The sequence below is a fragment of the Typopeltis vanoorti genome, chromosome 18 (assembly GCF_054136105.1).
Source record: "Typopeltis vanoorti isolate ZY-2024b chromosome 18, IOZ_Tvanoo_1.0, whole genome shotgun sequence".
NCBI classification, from domain to species: domain Eukaryota; kingdom Metazoa; phylum Arthropoda; class Arachnida; order Uropygi; family Thelyphonidae; genus Typopeltis; species Typopeltis vanoorti.
In genome coordinates this window covers 80,040,014-80,061,823 of record NC_143566.1, presented here as the reverse complement: position 1 = coordinate 80,061,823, position 21,810 = coordinate 80,040,014, and the positions used below count along the sequence as shown (strand labels likewise).

The following is a 21,810-nucleotide window of genomic DNA, read 5'->3' as shown; positions in this document are numbered from 1 at the left end:
TTCCGATAACCTCTCGTGTCAGGCTTTTATTTACGTTAATGATTTCAGGTTATTTACAACATTCACTTGAAATCATGCAATGTGATAATCTCATGAATTTATCTTCAACACAAATACTCGGCAATTAAAGGCGTTCTTGAAGTTACCCACGCAAGACCGGTCGCCCTTTACGAGAACTGGTATCGCCCGCGGAGATGTAAGACATTTGAGTCATTAAAATACAATTCTTATTTGGTACCATTTGAATCTAAGAGTCGATAACAAACACTGGGATTCGGTATTTGAGTTTATAAAGATATATCTTGCAATATCGTATGTATAGTTTTTAAAAACTAATCCACAAGATATTTCTATACCAAAGTAGCCATTATAAAGTACAGGGTGTCCCAAAATTCACGCAAGATTTAAATTTAGCGCCATTTGTGCGGTAAAGTGTTGCCAACGAGAAAAAAAGACAGCGTGACAGCTGACAGTTCAGGGTTATTAATTAAATGGAGCGCTACACGAAAGACCAACGCATTTTCATTGTTGAGCAATATTTTAAAAATAATGCTTATTTTTCGAACAAAATCATCTTCAGCGATGAGGCTCATTTTCATCTTGATGGCTTCGTTAATCGACAAAATTGTCGCATTTGGGGTTCAGAAAATCCACGAGTGATTGTTGAGAAACAAATGCATCCACAACGTGTCACTGTTTGGTGCGGATTTTGGGCTGGAGGCATCGTCGGTCCATTTTTCTTCGAAAATGCGGCTGGTAAGGCAATAACAGTTAATGGTGCTCGCTATCGCGACATGATAATCCAGTTTTTGTGGCTAAATTGCAAGATATGGATGTGGACGACATGTGGTTTCAACAAGACGGTGCCGCATGCCATACAGCCCGAGAAACAATTCAATTACTGCATGAGTCATTTCCTGGTCGTGTAATTTCCCGTTTTGGTGATCAGAATTGGCCGCCCAGATCATGTGACTTAACGCCGTTGGACTTTTTTCTTTAGGGTTTTTTTGAAGTCTAAGGTTTATGCCAACAAGCCCACGACCACCCACGCCTTGAAGGAGGAAATTGAGCGCTGTATCAACGAAATTCAGCCACATTTATGCAAAACGGTCATGGAAAAGTTCGACAAAAGAGTGCGTATGTGCCAGCAAAGCCGTGGAGGCCATTTACCCGATATGCTGTTCCATGCATAACCCTATACTGTATACTTTATGAATCAATAAGAAATTACAATTTTTAATTAAAAACCTATGTTTTCTATCAAAATTACTTCTTGCGTTGGGACACCCTGTACAATAGCCTCTTCACCTAAATGCACATGTCGTAATTTCACACAACATTCAGTAGTACATGCATCGTTGAGACACAAATATAAGAGAAAAGTAAAATTCTACAAAGTTTGCTGGAAAACGAAGCAATACAAGAACAGATTCATTTATCATCAACGTTCGCATGCCAAACTATTAATGCCTATAGAAGACCGGAAGAGATAGAATATTAGACCTTAAACAGAAGTTCCATCATTGAAAGTAATACTTTGAAGGAAAAAAAAATTGAAAACGCAACTATAAAGAAAAAGTTGGTGTCATCATTCATACGTGTCACTATTTATGCAAGGAAAAAAAGAAAAAATCTAGCACTTCGGTAGGAAAGAGATATTGAATTTTCTGTTGTTTGCCAAGAAAAGAGAAATATTTGATCCTAAACGAATAAAAGACTCGATCGACTTGTATATTCGCTGTCATTGTCATTTTAATGTGCAGCTGTGTGAGGAGAGGAAAGAAAGGCAAATACGATGAAAAGAGTTCAATCAATGGGTGAGAATGATGAGGCTAGCAGATGCTTCTCTTATTAAAGGCACAAAACGAACGTAGCATCTTGTGTTTGATGGACTAATGCTCTCAAAGAAACCAATTCTCAAGTTTGTTTCATAAAGACGATATTCAATTATATAAAACACAATTTCATCCTGAAAACTAAAATAATATTTAATTATATAATTTTTATTTATCTGGAAGAATTCCAGACCTATTTATTTCATTTTCCTTCTTTTACGTACTTGAAAGAGACAAAAGAAAGAAGAAATAACAAAGTTGTCATTTAATACATTCAGAATCTTTACGAGAACTTGAAATCTGTAGATTATTAATCTTAGTGAAAATGGGAAAGATACTCAACAGGTACCAGCCCTTGAACTCTTATTGTTTTCAATAAATAAGTGGATAATCAAGATACAGTTCAGTGATGTGTGACTGAGCTTTTGGTGTTTGAAATACTCGAGTGAGCAGCAGGTGGTACAGGGGGTTCATAAATGCCGGTGATTTGGTAATAAAGAAGACCGATTTGTTTTTGTATGTAACAAATGTTTTTTATAATTTTAAATAGTATACGAACAAATGAACTGATATATCAGCGACAGATAGAACGAGAAACTGATCATTTTGTTTTTCAATATTACAATATTCTATATTACACAAGAGAAATATAGAATAATATAAAGAATATTTTGTGACAGAACATATATGAATATAGAAGCACATATTAGAATACAATAGATTATAGAATACTCTCTAATAAAATACAGAAAAATATATTGGAATATAACAGATCATAGAATATTCTGCAATAGGATATGGAAGAATATAATACAGAATATTTTGGAATAGAATAGAGAAGAATACTATAGAACCACGGTGGCCAAACTGCGGCTCGCGAGCCGCATGTGGCTTATATCTTCTTATGTTTTATTGCGGCTCAACTAACAAATAAAAAATATTTATGATTTTTCTTAATTTTCTAGCAGACATGGGGCAATCAGCTAATAAAGTTTTTCCGAATGATGATAATAATTTAAAAATACTCGAGGCAAAGCCTAAAAAAGGGAAAAAAAGGCGATGTTTTTCTCTAAAAATCATCGATGTTTGTTTGCCATCCCTAATAAGCTGAATTTTGCTGCTCGATTGGTCAATGTTTATGAGTGGCTCGATGACATTTGCTGTTCATATGCTGTTCGGCAATGTAGTTCTATTTATATTACCTTGTCAGTAAATTTAAAAAGATACATTACTGAATTTCGTACTTCTTATATTAATAAAAAGGCAATAATTGAAATTCCAAATGATTTAAATGTTAATATTTTATTAACATTTAAATGGTCGCATTGATTGGAGTGAGGAGAGGACACACGGGAGGAAGAAACTGGATTTTATGCGGTTATTAAGGGATAACTATCTGCGACAGCATGTAATGGAAAATACTACGGGTCAGAGAGTGCTTGACCTAGTAATTACATCTGAGGATTTGGCTGTAACAAATATGACCACATTGCCACCAATCGGTGAGAGTGATCATAGGGTCTTAAGTTGGGAGGTGGATAAAGGTGTAGAATTTTCAATTAAGACAGGGTACATGTGGAATTATCGGGCTGGAAAGTATGACAAGCTTAGGAGTTTGATTGGTTCAGTGCCATGGCATGTACAACTGCAAGGACTAGACGTTGATAGTGCATGGGAGGTAGTTAAGAAGTGCTTGCATGAAGCAATGGCTGACTGTATACCTAGAGTCCGAATAATAAATCAAGTAGGGGTTAAATGGATGAATAACACCATTAAGCTTGAGTTGCAAAAAAAGAAACAACTATGGAGGGAATTTAAGGAGAAGGGTGACCAGCAGGCACATGAACGGTATAAAGCGCAGGCCAGAAGGGTGACGAGTGTGGTAAGAAAAGCAAAAAAGGATTACGAAAGAACATTGGCCATGCAGGCTAAAGAGAATCCTAAACAGTTTTTTAGATATGTAGCAAGTAAAAGGAAAATGTACATGGCAGATTGATTTTAAAGAATGCCGATGGTAGGGAGGTAACTGAATCAGTTGAGATAGTTGAGTTACTGAGTGAGCACTTTGCAAAAGTATATCATCCAGGTGGTGACATTGCAGAAACGAATAAACCAGTAGATTATACGGGAATTGTGGTTAATGAAGTGGAGGTGAGTAGTCTATTACATAACCTCAATGTTAATACATCTGTGGGAGTGGATGGTATACCAGCTCGTGTTGTACGAGAAGCAGCTAAAGAATTGTCAGTACCCTTGACTATTTTGTTTAATTTGAGTCTCGGGTCTGGGTTAGTCCCGAGCGGGTGGAAAGAGGGGAAAATAGTTCCACTGCATAAAGGTGGTTCCAAGACTGCTGTTGTAAATTACCGACCGATTAGCATATCAGGAATCATTGTCAAGGTCTTAGAGAAAATAGTCAAGAGGAAAATACAAGATTGGATAGAAGAAAATGGGATACTGTATCGGGGACAGCATGGTTTTGTGAAGGGTAGGTCATGCCTCAGTAACTTGCTCACGTATTATAACACAGTGACGGCTGAACTGGATAAGGGTAATGGGTTTACGGTAATTCTACTGGACTTTGCCAAGGCCTTTGACAGGATTCCACATGGAATTCTAATCAGTAAATTGCAGCATATGGGAATGGACATAGGGTTGGTGAGATGGATAGGAGGGTGGTTGACGGAGAGATATCAGAGAGTGGTTTACTCGGGAGTAGAGTCCACAAGACGGCCTGTGACTAGTGGTGTGCCACAAGGATCTGTTCTTGGACCACTGCTGTTTAATTTGTTCATAAATGATATAGGAAATGATCTGAGAGGAACAGTTCATTTGTTTGCGGATGATGCGAAGTTGGGTAGGGCAATAGTGAATGCAGATGACGTCAAAATTTTGCAGGATGATTTGGATAGATTGGAGGTCTGGGCTAAGGAGAATGGATGTCAGTTTAATGTGGCAAAATGTAAGGTTATGCATTTTGGGGTGAAAAGATTGGCGGCAGTTTACTGCATTGGTGGAACCGTGTTCCAGGAAATTGATCAGGCACGAGATTTAGGAGTGTTGGTAGATAAGGAATTGAAATTTAGGGGACACATTGCAAAAGTGGCCAAAACAGCTCATCAAATCACTTGGTTGCTGAAGAATACGTTGACAAGCAGAGACAAGCAGGTTATTGTTCCTCTGTATCGAGCCTTGATAAGACCCCATCTAGACTACTGTGCTCAGATTTGGTCACCTAGGTTTCTTCTTGATGGGGAGGAGGTGGAGAGGATCCAGAGGCGAGTGACCAAGATGATAGCAGGTCTGTGGAATGAACCGTATGAGAACAGGTTGAAGATTTGTGGGTTGCAAAAATTGGTTGATAGGCGGAGGAGGGGAGATATGATTGAGACATTCAAATTACTGAAGGGTTTCTATAAAATTAATTCAGAAGATATTTTTGAGAACAGGGCTGGTTGTGGGAGAACTAGGGGGCAAACTATGGAAACTGGGCAAAAGTGTGGTTAGTAAAGGTGTTAGAGCTGGGTTCTTTACTTTTAGAGTAGTGAATGAGTGGAATGCGCTCCCTGAGTCTGTGGTGGATGCTGTGACAGTGAATGAGTTTAAGGCGAGGTATGATAGATACTGTATGAATGTCAAATAGTTGTGATGAATATGATTTGGGGCCTCCCTCGATGAGTCTAATGACTCCCTGGAGTTGCCCGTAATAATAGTAATAGTAATAGTAAAATTTTATTATAGCATATTTTGCAGCATGACTCTTGAAAATAAACAGAAGCGGAAGTATATCGACGAACATAGAAATTTTAAGGAAGAATGGGAAGAAGACTATGCTTTAATTGAGAAAAATGGTCAAGCTTTTTGCCTCATCTGTAGTTCTACAGTGAGCAATTTCAAAGTAGGGAATTTAAAACGTCATTATGAAAAATTGCATTGCGAGTATTCGTCTCAATATCCGGAAAAATCTGAAATATTAATTAAAAAGTTTAAATCGTTGAAATCTTCAGTTAATAACCAAATTAACTTCATGACAAAATTTACTGAAGAATCTAAAACTGTAATACAGGCTAGTTTTAAAATATCATGGAACATCGCATGTGCAAAACGGCCTTATACCGAAGGGGAATTTATTAAGCAAATCATTCTTGATACAATTGAGTCACTGGACCCTAATAATTCAAAACTTTTAAAATTAATTACCGACATTCCTCCTTCACGACATACAATTGAACGTCGAATTTCAGAAATAAACGTGGATTTATTATCAAAATTAGAAAACGATATAAAAGATTGTGTAGCATTTTGTTTGGCGCTTGACGCATCAACTGACATTACAGACCAACCACAATTAGCAATTTTTATTCGTTTCGTTCTTGAGGACGGAGTGAAGCGAGAAGAATTATTAGATTTAATAGCATTAAAAGATAGTACTCGTGGCGTTGATATTAAGGAAGCGTTTGAAGTTGCCCTTAAAAATGTTCCAAAAAGTAAATTAGTAAGTGTGGCTACTGATGGAGCAGCAGCAATAGTGGGTAAGAATATAGGATTAATTGGACTTTAAAAAAAAGACGAAAGCATTCCCGATTTCATTCCAATTCATTGTAATTTGCATCGAGGACATCTTGTTGCAAAACACTTTAATTTTGAACATCTGTTTACACCACTCATAAAAATCGTAAATTTCATTCAGCCAATGCAAAAAACCCACTGTCAGTTTCGAAATTTTATTGATGAACTTGATTTGAATGAACAAATAAATGATTTATTGGTTGTACTGCATAGTGAGATGGTTATCTACGTACGATGCATTGAACAAATTTGTAGCTTTATTGGAACCTGTTATCGAATTCCTAGATATAAAAAAGCAATCATATCCGCAATTAAAAAACAATGAATGTATCCATGACTTAATGTTTTTTACCGATATAATGGAACATTTACAAAATTTCAATGTGTCGCTGCAAGGAGAGGACAAGAATATTTCAGAATTGAAATATTCTTGTCCTGTGATTGACATTCAATCACTTTCCACGTTTGAAAAAAAAGAGACTTCAGGGTGTGATATTCTTCCTACATCCATCAGTAACTATCGAGCAAAATGAAACACTTGTTGGACAATTTTGAAGAAGGATTTGTAGACTTACAAGAATTAAAACCATCTTTCTATTAAATCCATTTGAAATTGATGTAATTAGCAACGGTTTCCCGCTTCTAAAAAGCTACTTCCTGGAACGGCATCAGGAGAAATGGAGTTAATAGAAATGCAAGAAGACGAAGGTCTTAAAATGTTACATAATTCAGTAAATTTAATCAATGAATTTTGGAAATGTGTACCTACCATAAAGCACAGCCATTTAAAAATGCAGCATATCGTTTATTATCAATTTTTGGATCGACGTGTGATGTTGAATCACTGTACTCAACGATGAAATTTGTAAAATCCAAGTATCGTTCTCGATTAACAAACCAACATTTGAAAGAATTAATAAGAAGTTCAATTACTTATTATAAACCAAATTATCAAAAATTAGTTGCTAACTTAGAAATCCATAAACCTTCTACTAGTAAAGAGTAAATAAAAAAATGTAAATACATGTAAAAAAAATGTGTAATATAAATATAATGTTTCAAAAACGTTTTTTCCTTATTCCTCATAAATGATTGGATTTATATGTGTACGTATATGACTGACATAGATCTCTGGGATGCGGCTTTTAACAATTTCTGGTAGGTACTGTAACTACGGTTTTTGTTGCAAAAACTCTGGCCACCCCTGCTATAGAATATTCTAATAAAGTAATTTAGAGATGTGTTATTCTATATTTTATATTCTATAATAGAATATTCTAATCTAGAAAAACAAAAGTATCAATTCAGATCAAAGGATACACTATTGCTCATATACCAATTCACTTATTAAAATAATCCATTATGTTGACCATTGTGTTATTGTTCAATGATTAGAGTTTGCTTCTTGGTAATCTTGGCTCGAAATGAATTTGTTCTGAAATTTCAAGTATAGGTTCTTAGGTCTTTTTGCGATTGACCTGTGAAAGAGTGTTAAACAAGCTGATGTCCCTGAATTTAAAAGTACACCTGACACCAAACGAAAATCGAGATATAAAGTAAATACTCGTAAATATGTAAATTGTATGCACCCTCTGTCCAAAAAGAAACCGAACTTTTCGAAAATAGAAGAAACTAGTGGCGCCACCTGTTGTATCTTTTTGTTGTGGAAAGCGGCAACCTTCATTAGTGTTGTGTCAACTGTTTATGACATTTGTTTCATTAGAAGCCGAGTTATAGTGCCAAGAGTGACAGTGTGTTTTGACGAACGGTCGGAAAATGAGTTTTAAACACACAGCTGCGATTGACTTTTGTGTTTAACTTGGTAAACGTTTTACCGAAACGCATCAAATGCTTCAAAAAGCATACAGTGATGAATGGTTATCCCGTACTCGAGTTTACGAGTGGTTTAAGCGATTTCAAAGTGATCGTGAGACGCTTCAGGACGACGAAAACCCGGGCCGTTCAAAAACTGCTGAGCGAAGTTAACATATAAACACTACGTGATTTCATCAAAGAAAACCCGAATTCGTCCGTGAGATTGATTTAAGATGAATTGGGGATTCCAAAATCAACTGTACAGAACATTTTGACCGAGAGTTTGGGCCTTCGTAAATTGAATTCGCGATTTGTTCCCCACAAGTTGATCGATGACCAAAAACTGTATCAAATTGAACACTGCAAGGACCTCAGTAAAACCGCTCGAAAGGACTCAGACGTCCTTGAAACGATCGTTTCTGGTGACGAAACGTGGTGTTTTGAGTATGAGCTTGAAACAAAGCGCCAGAGTGCCGAGTGGAGACCACCAGAAGAGGGGCATCCGAAAAAAAGTCGCTTGGAGAAGTCAAAAATAAAGACAATGCTGATTTGTTTCTACGATTCCAAGGGCATTATCCACAACGAATTCGTTCCGCCTGGCCAAAGGATCAATGGTGATTTTTATCTCGAAGTTTTGAAGATATTAATAGCGAGAATTCGTCGCGTACGGTATGAATATCTTGGCGACCGACCGTTCGTCAAAACACACTGTCATTCTTGGCACTATAACTCGGTTTCTGATGAAATAATTGTCATAAACAGTTGACACAACACTAATGAAGGTTGCCGTTTTCGACAACGAAAAGATACAACAGGTGGGGCCACTAGTTTCTCCTATTTTCGAAAAGTTCGGTTTCTGTTTGGACAGAGGGTGTGTGTGTGTGTGTGTGTGTGTGTGTGTGTGTGTGTGTGTGTGTGTGTGTGTGTGTGTGTGTGTGTGTGTGTGTGTGAAATTCAAATAATTGAAATTCAAATAACTCAAGAAATATTTCATCAAAAAAATTATATCATATATATAATTTTTTTCTGTTTGAATGAATCATGCAAATAAAATGGATTTGAACCAGGAATACTTATGAAATGTTTTCAAATGAAGTGTTGTTAAAGAGACTTATACAGAGGTGGAGTTTATTCCCTATCTAAAAAAAGGACATACCTAATTGGATCTCAAACACTTGCTAGCGTGCGTGTGTTTTAGCCAGGTGTGTCCTTTTTTTCTTTTTCATGTCCTTCATTTTTACGCCCTATGGTCACTCCCGTACCTCATTTGTTTTGACATTCACGAACATTCATTCCCATGGATGGGATTCGAAACAGCAGCCTATTGGATTGAAAATGGAGCGAATACGCTGCCAGCACTCGGCTAGAGAGGCCAGTCATCCAAGCATAGTTGGCAAACATAATCCAAAACATCTCCAAAAGAAAAACGCCGAAAATTAAAACATGGAGGGATTTAAACATAGAACATTATTGAGAATGTGACTCTGTTTCATGAACATTATTTGTCAGGAAATAAATATTTATTTCAATAATAAGAAGAGATAAGTAAATTTGGATTGAAGAATGATGTTCTTTACATTTTATGCAAAGTAAAGATTTGAGGCTACGTTGGAAATTAATGTCGAGACAATGGCCTTGCCATAAAGCTGGTTTGTCTAGTGGGATTGGACTCTTCAGGAAGCAGTTTCCATCCCTACTTCTCCATAAGATCAGATACTTCCCATGAAACGCGTGTCCTCGCATTGTGGTTCAAAATGAGCGATATCCGATTGAGTCAGATTCCCCGTCGTCCATTTTATTATTTCACGCAACACGAACACCGTTAAGAGGTAAACAAGAGTAGGACGTTTCTGTTTACGAGTCTTGCTTACAACTACCAAGGTTGAAGCTATTACATCATTTCAAATGCCACGCATGCGCCGTGTGCAGAAGCATTAAATACCCCTGGTAGATCACTTAATCATGTTCCTCCAACATTACTCTGAATACTTTCTCTTATGGACTATATTCGGGGAGTCGGGGGAGGGGGGTACAAATTACACACTATGAAATAATATTAGCGAATCAGGAAACAAATTTACAATAGCTTATGCGTATAAATCTGAAGGTTATACCAACAGTTAGCGAAACTGTTCATAAAAGCAGCAAACTGCATTCTTTCATTGACACCAGTTCTGTTCTAATTAACTTACAGAATTATATCATTTATTGCATGTGATTTTCTACAGAAAAGAATATTGCTTCTCGACTTCAAACACATTGCCAATTCATTCCAACACAGTGGTCACCTTGAAGCTATTTAGCCCTACGGCAATCAGGAAAAGGTGTGTGGCCACACGTTAAAGAAACTGCCGCGAGACATACTGTAATTTCTGTATGTTGATCAGTGACGCAATATCACAGCGAAAATAAGAACGAGCTTATTACAGAAGATGCAAACACTGCATACATCTATCTCAAAAGGCTATGAATTTGATATTATCTAATCGATAAAAAGCCAAACTGGTAAACTACAGCATACACCTTTTTTTTTTTTTTTAATAAACTACTGTAGTTTAATTGGAGTACAATAATCAAATAATTCACATCCTAAATTGTAATTTTTGAACTACACCGACATTCCCGCTCCCTACGATTGCGTAGAGTGATATACACATGTAAGTACTGATGAAAGAATAACTGATATGGGCAGGGGCGGCTCGTGCATAGACACGAGGGAACTGCAGCACCCCCAATTTTTCTCGATATATAAATATATTAATTAATTTATTTATATTTGCTTGTAATATTTAATTTTATCATCAACAATCCTATACAATTCTCTTGTTTTGTATAAAAAAATAATAAAAATCCATCTTATAGCACTTAGGAGGGCGAAGGACGCTAGCAGCACTGTGTTTGTCACAGTGTCATATTGCTACGCGCGCAAGCATATGCACGTTATAGTGAGATGCGAGCTATTAGCGTAATGCGGCACTGTTCGTCGCGCAGTTCCACTGTTGTTTATATGCAGTTTGCGCCAGTAGTAGAGTGTTCGTAGTGGTTATCGTGTTTACTCCGTCTCTTTAAATATTTGGACATTACAATTAAAGACATAACATTTGCAATAGTTTTTATTTTAGAACATTATTGGGGTTATGATAATAAACCATTACATTCAAGGTTGTATAATAAGCTACACTGTGAAAATCGATCAGAAGCATTAGCAAAATCTAAAACAATATTAGTGTATGCATTCCCCTCATTCAACTCGCTGCCACTCTATTGTAACTTTCCAATAAATTGGTAACACAAGATATCTACCTTTAACAAAGCCATGCTGTCTTCTATAAAGATCAAATGTTACCTGCCTCTGGTTGCGATTTCACATTAGCCTCACAAACCTTAATGACTAATCCAAATATACAGACTACTCTATAATTGATTCTAGCTCTACACGTGTATAATATGGAATAACAATCCTTACTATCACTCATTTGAAATGATTGATGCAAAGAAGTATACAATCAACTAATCCACCTTCAGTTGAAAAGTCCTACGAAATCAGTTTTGCAATTTTGATTCTGAACATAAAAGGCGTATTCTTGGTTTTTCAAAGATATAACACTGAAGCGCATAAGATCTATTAAAAAAAACTTTGTTCACATCCTCCCACGATGGATTAAAATATAATTTTATTTCTACATTCATTTGTTATATTTGATATAAGTAATAAATTGCACCCTGCATCAAGTATGCGTAACTCTTAGCTCTTCAACTTACTCTAATTAATCCAAATAAATGTATTTTATTCGTAATTTTCTTTTCACCAAGCTTTTGTTTATTTATATATTTATAACGTGGCAATTTGGAGTTTCATCACACACAAGATGTTTTCATTAAGATATTATTTCTTGTAAAATCCCATGCAATGCTATCTGTCAAGAGATATGATGTGTCGGCTACATTAAGCCCAAAGTACGATACGAAATCTGACATTTTAATTTGAACTTTGTTTTCTAATGTGTCAAAATAAACGCTGGTGTTGGATGCATATTTAACACAGAAATATTTACGTAATCCTCCAAAATGTAAAACGTGAAGTCCGCGATAAAAGAAAGGAATCCACAAAGCAATTTTTTATCATACAAATTCACATTGTTTAATTTAAATAAATAAAAAAGCGAGAAAGGAGTGATGATTACAAACTAAAACCAATCAAGCAAATGGTCATTGGAGACATCTACGTTTGCTTGGTACGAATACGTTTATCATGTGACTAATGTTCCGCAATTTTTTTTTTTTCTTCTCCAAAATGTCTTGATTTTTACTTGAGTGTTAAGAAAAAGTCAATTGTTAAATAATATTCTAAACAGCTGCCTGAAAATTTTGCTTATAAGATCCAAAATAATGGTCTGTAATCTTTATTATTTAAGTAGATATTCCTAAAGCGTCATAAAATGGCAGCAAACATTCGCCAACATAATATGCAGGTGATTTATGTTTTAACACCTACAAGCCATGTTAATGAGGGCAGTTACTGATAAAATGACTAATATTATAATAACTTAAACGCTACCATCAGAATAACATGTTACATAATACCGTAGTGATTTGGTTAGGAAATTTCCTGATATGATTATACTTCCCGGATGTTTGATTTCGTTAATACCCATTACTAAACCGGAAGTTGTTTCGATAAATTTTGACCAAAAACTTTTCAATAATGAAAGGTCAGATTATTCGTTGTCATGACAACCACGAGTTCTTGACTCATATCGAACACATTGTTAGAAGAATTGCATAGCAAATGAAATTTCATGATTAGCCGTTGTCATGACAACCACGAGTTCTCATATCGAACACATTGTTAGAAGAATTGCATAACAAATGAAATTTCATGCTTAGCCGTTGTCATGACAACCACGAGTTCTAAACTCATATGGCATATGTTGTTTGTTGGCAATTAAAGAATCCTAACTGATTGAGTATTTGTTCAATTCTGTGGTTATTTCTCACTGCTCGATTTTTTTTTTCTTTGAGTCCCATTCTACACGTTGAACAGTAACTAAGAATTATTGCAGCAATTCCAAAGAACGCCATCGTCTCTCAGTACAAATGGAACCAGATGTCGTGTGTCTCTATGGGCTCGGGCACGTGTAAATCCTCGAGAATACATTTACGTACCTCTCTAACAGCGTTCGTTATTGCAAGTCTTAGCGACCGACCTACAATTCTCTTCGTCAAGGTGATGGCTATTCATTAACGGGGGATCAAGCCAGGAGTGTTCCCGTACACAAGCGCAGTTGGTTTCTTCTTTTCTGTAATTGTTTCCGAGGAAGATTCCGTGGAAAAGTTTTTTTTTGCTGTTTACTAGCAGGGGACCAGAACTGTTCGAGTAGACATTGTCAATGTCGCTTGTCAAGTCAGGTGGAGTATTTCTAATTTTGTTGTGGTTTATAAGTCTATAGTAATATTGTAAATATTTGTGCACCATTTTGGAGATGATAATAATAATTCATATGCTTATAGTTAGAAAGCAATGAAAAGTTTCCAAAATTCAACTGCAGTTCAACCCTGAACGCAGTTTCGCATCCATCCCGCTCATTCACATACGGGAAAAGGTGGACAATTTAGAAGCAGTTACTTTATTGCCATCATTTTCAATATTCAGTATATTTGGTATTGTAATCAGTGGCGGCTCATGGCTTGAAATCAATCCTGGGGGGGGGGCTGCAACTTTCGAAATATACATGCACACTGTAAGTACAGTGTATACGTGTTTGGATAATATATCAAAATTATGGTAAAAAAAAAATTAAACATGAAAAAATATTATTTATTATCGATAAAATTATACAGTTTAGTATAATTCAAAATTACTTAAAAATAAAACCATTATCATAACCCCAATAATGTTCTAAAATAAAAACTATAACAAATGTTGTCTTTAATTGTAATGTCCAAATATTTAAATAGACAGAGTAAACGCGATAAGCACTACGAACACTCTACTACTGGCGCAAACTGCATATAAACAACAGTGGAACTGCGCGACGGACAGTGCCGCATTACGCTAATAGCTCTCATCTCACTGTGACGTGCTTGCGCGCGTAGCAAATACTAGCAATAGCGCAATATGCTAGCGTCGTTCTCCCTCTTAAGTGCTACAAGATGGATTTTTATTATTTTTTATGAAAATAAGAGAATTGTATAGGATTGTTGATGATAAAATTAAATATTAGAAGCAAATAGAAATAAATTAATAAATATATTTATATAGCGAGAAAAATTGGGGATGCTGCAGTTCCGCAGTGCCTATGTACGAGCCGCCCCTGATTGTGATTAATGATGCTATTTTGGATGTGCATTTATATTATTAGCAATTAAAACTACATTATCCTACAAGTAGTCACTTCTAAACACACTCAATCTCTGCTTCCCTATACTTGGCTAACTACCTCATCTGTTTTGCGATCTCACTTAGTTTTTTGGATTAATTAGGTAAAACAATTAAAAAAGAAATTATCAAATGGATTGTACGATTCAGACTGGATTGGTGATTACAGTAACTACACTGCTCAATAGCTTCCTGTTTATTTTATTCTGATTGTAGCGAAACTTTTAGTACCGCCTATAATTACAAATTGATTGATTATTTGTATCTTTATTTCAGTTAGAGTTTAGGCAACTAAGGCTATGAGGTTAATGTAGTATGTGTTAAATGCGAATATTTTCATCTGGCCATTTCGCATGATTGGATTAAAAATCAAAGTTTTCTAGGAGGAGGGAAAAACCTTATCCGCCTTGGAAAAATCTTATAAAGATTCGTCGCGTCCTGGACGGATCTTTACAACTGAATTGAAGAGTATCCTCGATACTGACTGAGCGTATTCTGGTTTACAAAGTCTAAAATAATATTTCAATCGTTAATTAACGTAATAATAAAAATTCGCTAACGTGTTTATTCCCATAGGGAGCAGGCAAGGGCCGTTTTAGAGATGAGAGCAGTCAATGATAGATAACTAGCCCAAGATTATTACTCATTTTAAACGATATCTAGTGAAGAGAATACGGCACACAGATGTCGCCATCTTATGGTCTCTAATCCTAACGCAGTATGTCATTCTCCGAATGGGTTCTAACGGTCAATTTCGTTGAGTTTACAGAACGAAAACCCTGAGTTTCTGAGAGATAAAACCTGTGTGGTCAAGTCAGAGACGACTAACTCAGGGTTAGGAAAAAGTTCCTCTAATCGGACACTAGAATCGAACTTAGAACATCTTTCTTCGCGTGGCCTAGCACTATAGATGTAAATTCCATTTCCACAGGACTACATAGTTCTAATTTTTAATTAAAAGAGTCATTATACATTAACTCAAAATAGGATTAAATATTACATATTGTGTAATGGACACAATATGTAATATTATGTCCATCTGTCCTCTCATCTGTTTTGATTTTTGCATAGAAGTTCATTCAGAAATTATTTTTCAAAAAAATTTTGTTTGGAAATAAATTACATGCTATTTAACAACAGTATTGAAACTAAATAATATTTAGGCATTCTCGAATTTGTTAGATGGAAACACTCCAAATCGAAGTCTGATTTCTATTGATAATAAACATAGTTGAAATAACTTCCAAGTATTAAATAAAAAGAGAAATACTTTTCGTATGTACATATCTTACTGTTAATATATGAGCTTAATTTTATTTTAAAAGTATTCAATGATTAAAAGACATTACTCAGAACCTGTTTTGTATTTGATATTTACGCTTCTGCTTAGCCAACTTTAGTTTTATCTTGCTTCCCATATACACTGTACACTGTGTTTGGGATGTGACGTAAGTCCAGGTATAAAATTTATTTTGAAATGAATTTTATACCTGTAGTAAATGGCTTCTGAATCTACTGACCTTTTAAAATTATTAATACGCTAATGGAACAGCAATTCGGCTTAAAAGTGGATTGCACTATAACCGTGAGATGAAGAGTTATTACACTGGCGAACTTATCAATAAAGCTCATATTAATAACTATAATTAGTCCTTCTCTCTCTCTCTCTCTGTCGACTTAATTATTATAAATGAACAACCTACTTTCGACTTCGTTATCTTATAAGCTACACCGAATACAAGTATATAATGATCAGGCACGAATATCTATCTTGTTAGGCTTAATGCCTAAATGATATTATTAAGAACACTTCTATACACATAAAAAAAGGAAAGAGTGATTGAGAGAGAGAGAGAGAACTCATTAATACTTTTGGGATGGTGCAAAGTTGGCTTAATAGCGGTTCATTTCTCCTTAAGTCCTATAAGTGAAGAAGATTTGTCCCCCTTCTTAATAACCACTTTGCAAACATCTCCAAAAGTGTTTCAAAGATGAACTGTTTTTAACTCAAATTTGAACGAAATAGCTTCAACTTACCCAGGTGTTCAAGGCCATGGCTATCGTGTTCGAAGATCAACAGGCATCTACACACTCCGAAGATGCATAGCTCGTTCACGGAAAGTCCACGTGCCAAACTTGCATGTGTCCCGAGGCAAAAATTTTCCTGTTCACTGAATACGAGGCTAAAAACCAGACACGATTTTTTTTTTTTTTTTTTCCCTTTCGTTAGCTGCTGGAAGGCAAACGGAATATATTTACGTGCTGGTTATTTGAAATCATATTTCAAAGCAAACAAGTTCCACAGAAATAGTTGAGAGGCAAATAATAATGAAAATGTAATCTTTAACCCTCAAACATGATTAGTAGAGTCCCCCCCCCTTAGATTCGTGACGTCACCATCATAGGAGATGACGTCATGTGTTGCTGACTGCAACGCCACTTCAACTCGGTGTATCTCCTGTTTCTATGTCGTTTAAGTGGCAATGTAGCAAATCGTGTCCTGATTAAAGTTATTTGCGTTAAAAAAAAAAAAAAAAGATAACCACAAAATTAGTTAAATCGGACTAACTTATAATTCTATCGCAAGAAACCTTAACAGATACGTTATGACTGGATTTCCATTTTAACGTATTCCTCCTAAAATATAAAAAATTAATTTTGTAAATTAAATAAAGGAAAACATTAAACTGATTATTTTATATGTCGTGGAAAGGTGAGGGATTAGAGAGTGAAGGGGATATCCAATTAGATGCATAAATTAATTAGATACCCCCTTAAAGGTAGAACCAGAATTGTTGTGTTTGTCGCACATCTTTCACTAACGCATGGAGAGATTCGCTGGATAGCCCCCCCCCCAAAAAAAAAAAAACTTTTATTGTCACTTAGAATGTCATGAAATTGTGAGTTACGATATTTGGAGGCTTCACACAGAACTCCAAGTATCGTAACGTATAGTTATAAAACAGAAATATAAATATTTACTCATCTTTACAGGAAAAGTGTATTAATGTTAGCTAAATAATAATAACAACAAAAACTTAAAAGACAAAATTTTTCTAAAATTTCATAAATACATATAATTCAATATTATTTTTTATATAAAATTGAATAATTATTCTTGGAATAATTAACTCATGTTAAACAAAGTGTCTAATAATTATTTCCTCAAAACAGATATCATGTATTTCCTAATAAAATAATGTTAGTTACTTGTCAACTACAGCCAAAGTAAAAGTCTATGTGGCTATATAGTTGCATTAATGTCATATTTTAATAGTAACTGAATTACTCGCTGAGGAATACTCTACAAAAAGAAATAAACCAACTTTGGAAGGTCGGCATATAAGGATCCTGAAAAGAAGAAAGAATTAAGAACAAGAGAGAAAAATGAATGAATGAGCCTGAAGACATTCAGCTGTTGCTGACACGACAGAAAAAATCCATCTAAGGCTCAGAAGGCAGTGGTGATGTTCTTCTTACGGAAAACTGGATTTTTTTTTTTCATCTCTAAATCAGGTAAAACCGCAGTGACGTCATACAGTGACGTAGCTACTTCAGCTGTAACTGAATCACACCAAAACTATTTGTGGCGAGTTTGTCGCTGAATCCCCCTATTATGTATATAATACCCTATTACAGCACGTAAATTATCACATGTATTTTTATGTAGTTCGATTCTCTCTCTCACTCACTCATCTTAAATAGATAAATTGGCTCGAGTACATTACTCCACTCAACATACTAAAGAGGAGTTGTCTGCTCTCAGAGGATTAACAATGTTTTATCTTTCGAAAAGACAAGTCAGCCGAAGCACACACTTAACAAACATATACTATTCTCATATCTTTAGTTGTTTCGGGTAATTCCACACAGCAAAAACATGGCCTTATTTTATTTATCTTCGTATAAACTTAACCAACCAGTCAACTTGGGTTGGTTGGTGTAACTGTGATACTGATTCTGCATGGTTAGGCCTTGGGTAGGACCACAGTTCCAGGTTGGCTGTCCGGGTTGCCCCTAAATCATGCAGTTTCCAGATATTTCGGCCTGCCTTCATTCCAAGCTTCCCATATTTTATCCCCTAATTTCAAGTAACAGCTAGATCAGGTTCCCCAGTTCTTCAAAGTACATATAATTAGTTCTTTGGACTCTAGATGCTTAACTCTATCTGCTCTTCACATTCTCACTGGATGGTCTGAAGCTTGTTGGTCTATTTGGATGAATTAATACTGACTGGAATTACAGTCAAAGCAACTTAGCCTATGTAAGCTATATAATGTTTATTAATTGATTGTATTCTTTGAATACAATCAATTAATAAATTAACACTAAGCATAGAAATCTATTTTACTTCGTAGAAACGATTATGCGTTTCAAACTCAATTCTTTTTCAGCCAAACAGCTCGTGTGTTGCTTTTCTAACCGACCAAATCGATTACAAGATAAACACACGCAAACAAAAAAGAGAAAACACAGCTAGATATGAGTAAATAGTACAGGAAGATAAGTTAAAACTAATGTACAAAATGCTTTACACAAAAACGAAATAATGAGAGAAAGAAAAAGCCAGTGGTAGATTAATAGAACACAGATAAGTACTACAACACACACACACGTTAAGTATTACACACTCAAAGAAAAAAAAAAAAGCAGCTTTGGATAAAACATAAAGGACAATTAAATGAAAGAGATAAAATGACAAATAGAAGACAGGATACAGTTAAATACAGAGATAAACGAAAATGAGAATAAGATAAAGAAACAACGCAAGCAAGGCAAAACCCTAACCTGTGCACATGACTGACAGTCTGTTAACCTATGCGCAGACAGAAAAAAAAAAATACTCAAAGAGAAAGAAACGATGGACAGATAGGCAACAAAGTATAACTAATTTTGTTCCCTTGAAGGGTGGGGAGTTAGATAAAGGCTCTGATAACTGTTTTCTTTCGGAAGTTTCTTGACAGTCTGATGTGGAAAGCGATCCCTTCCTTCCCGTACTTGGTCTACGGTCCGTGGGGAATGATATGATCGTCAGACTGTGAAGCGGAAATCCGAAAATTGGACCATAAATCTAAGCCATGTCAAGAAGAGACAGGGATTAGTTGCTTGGGATTTTCGGTACGTTCTCCGTTAATCCCATAGAAGTGCATGAAATTGCTGCTTAGCATTCTGATCAGGGTGTACTTTCGGCCACAGAACGGTCAGGCTGGTGCGGTTACGGAACACCAACTTTTGTCTTAAGAGCAGTGCAGCCGCAACGGACTTCGACCTTCCCAAATCAAAGGGGAAAAGGGTGCTGAATTTGAGTAATTTTACGCTCAGTGCAGACTTTGATGAGTAAAGCAGGTCGTCCCTGACTAACAGCGAATAATGAACAGGAGTGAAACATAAAAGTCGTATCCCTTATTGCCACCGCTGACTAGGCACACCTTAAACCCCGAATTCTGTATAATAACAGCCAGCACAGTATCCGGAGTATGATGAGTGCGTGCCCATCGCTTATAACATTATATATCCGACTTTATTTTTATTATCAAGAAAACCAATGATATTTTGTACAATGAAAAAAACAATATGGATAATTACATAATTAAAATACTGTGAAAATGTAAAGCAAGAATCATCCCTACGACATGTCAACTGTTTTTCAATTAGATTGACACCTTCTGTGCAAAAAGAAACCGAACTTTTCGAAAATAGAAGAAACTATTGGCGCCACCTGTTGTATCTTTTTGTTGTCGAAAGCGGCAACCTTCATTAGTGTTGTGTCAACTGTTTATGACATTTGTTTCATTAGAAGCCGAGTTATAGTGCCAAGAGTGACAGTGTGTTTTGACGAACGGTCGGAAAATGAGTTTCAAACAGAGAGCTGCGATTGACTTTTGTGTTAAACTTGGTAAACGTTTTACCCAAACGCATCAAATGCTTCAAAAAGCATACAGTGATGAATGGTTATCCCGTACTCGAGTTTACGAGTGGTTTAAGCGATTTCAAAGTGGTCGTGAGACGCTTCAGGACGACGAAAAGCCGTGTCTTCCAAAAACATCCAAAAAAGTGCGTGATTTCATTACAGAAAACCTGAAATCGTCCGTGAGATTGATTGAGGTTGAATTGGGGATTCCAAAATCAACTGAGCACAACATTTTGACCGAGAGTTTGGGCCTTCGTAAACTGAATTCGCGATTTGTTCCCCACAAGTTGACCAACGACCAAAAAATGTATCGAATTGAACACTGGAAGGCCCTCATTAAAACCGCTCGTAAGGACTCAAACTTCCTTGAAACGATCGGTACTGATGAAGAAACGTGGTGTTTTGAGTATGAGCCCGAAACAAAGCGTCTGAGTGCCGAGTGGAGACCACCAGAAGAGGGGAATCAGAAAAAAAAGTCGCTTGGAGAAGTCAAAAGTGAAGACAATGCTGATTTGTTTCTACGATTCCAAGGGCATTATCCACAAAGAATTCGTTTCGCCTGGCCAAACGGTCAATGGTGAGTGTTATCTCGAAGTTTTGAAGCGATTGGTAGCGAGAATGCGTGGCGTGCGGTATGAATATCGTGACGACCGACCGTTCGTCAAAACACACTGTCACTCTTGGCACTATAACTCGGTTTGTAATGAATCAAATGTCATAAACAGTTGACACAATACTAATGATGGTTGCCGCTTTCGAGAACAAAAAGATACAACAGGTGGCGCTACTAGTTTCTTCTATTTTCGAAAAGTTCGGTTTCTTTTTGGACAGAAAGTGTATTTATAATTTCTATTCCCCTCCACTATAGTAACAAATCCAGTGATTGCAAGTGTAATTTGCCACCACACTTTTGGGCTATGACACTCGGCTATTTCATTCTTGACTACGCAACCTAACAGATGCAAACAAAACCTAATAGAAACATCACACACACGCGCATATACATATACTAGAAGCTCTGGCTTGATAACCAATGGACACTATCCTAACCTCGTAGTACCATTTTTATTTATTTTTATTTTTTTAAAGATTGTTCATAAAATACTTCTGATTTTTTTTTTTTAAACAATGGTTGATTTTGAAGCTTTATCCACCTTTGCACGGGTTGGCTTGTAATATATGCAGAGGCAACTCGTTTGCCAAAGAAGTTCCACCGTCTAGTGTCATTTAATTTTTTTAGAGAGATTACTGATATTCGATGGGATCATAATTTGAAAGATATTTTCGTAGAAAATTGCAGA

The 21,810-nt window shown here is 35.9% G+C and overlaps 1 protein-coding gene across 1 annotated transcript in view; it reads right to left on the bottom strand.

Moving 5' to 3' along the window:
- The window catches only part of LOC150096834 (uncharacterized), a 34,150-nt gene extending 17,286 nt beyond the window's left edge, over positions 1–16,864 (bottom strand). Inside the window, exon 1 of the mRNA XM_090408036.1 lies at positions 16,636–16,864. Coding sequence (XP_090264162.1) covers positions 16,636–16,653 — 18 coding nt within the window. The 5' untranslated portion in view covers positions 16,654–16,864. The remainder of the gene's footprint in view (positions 1–16,635) is intronic.
- Positions 16,865–21,810: the final 4,946 nt, after the last annotated feature.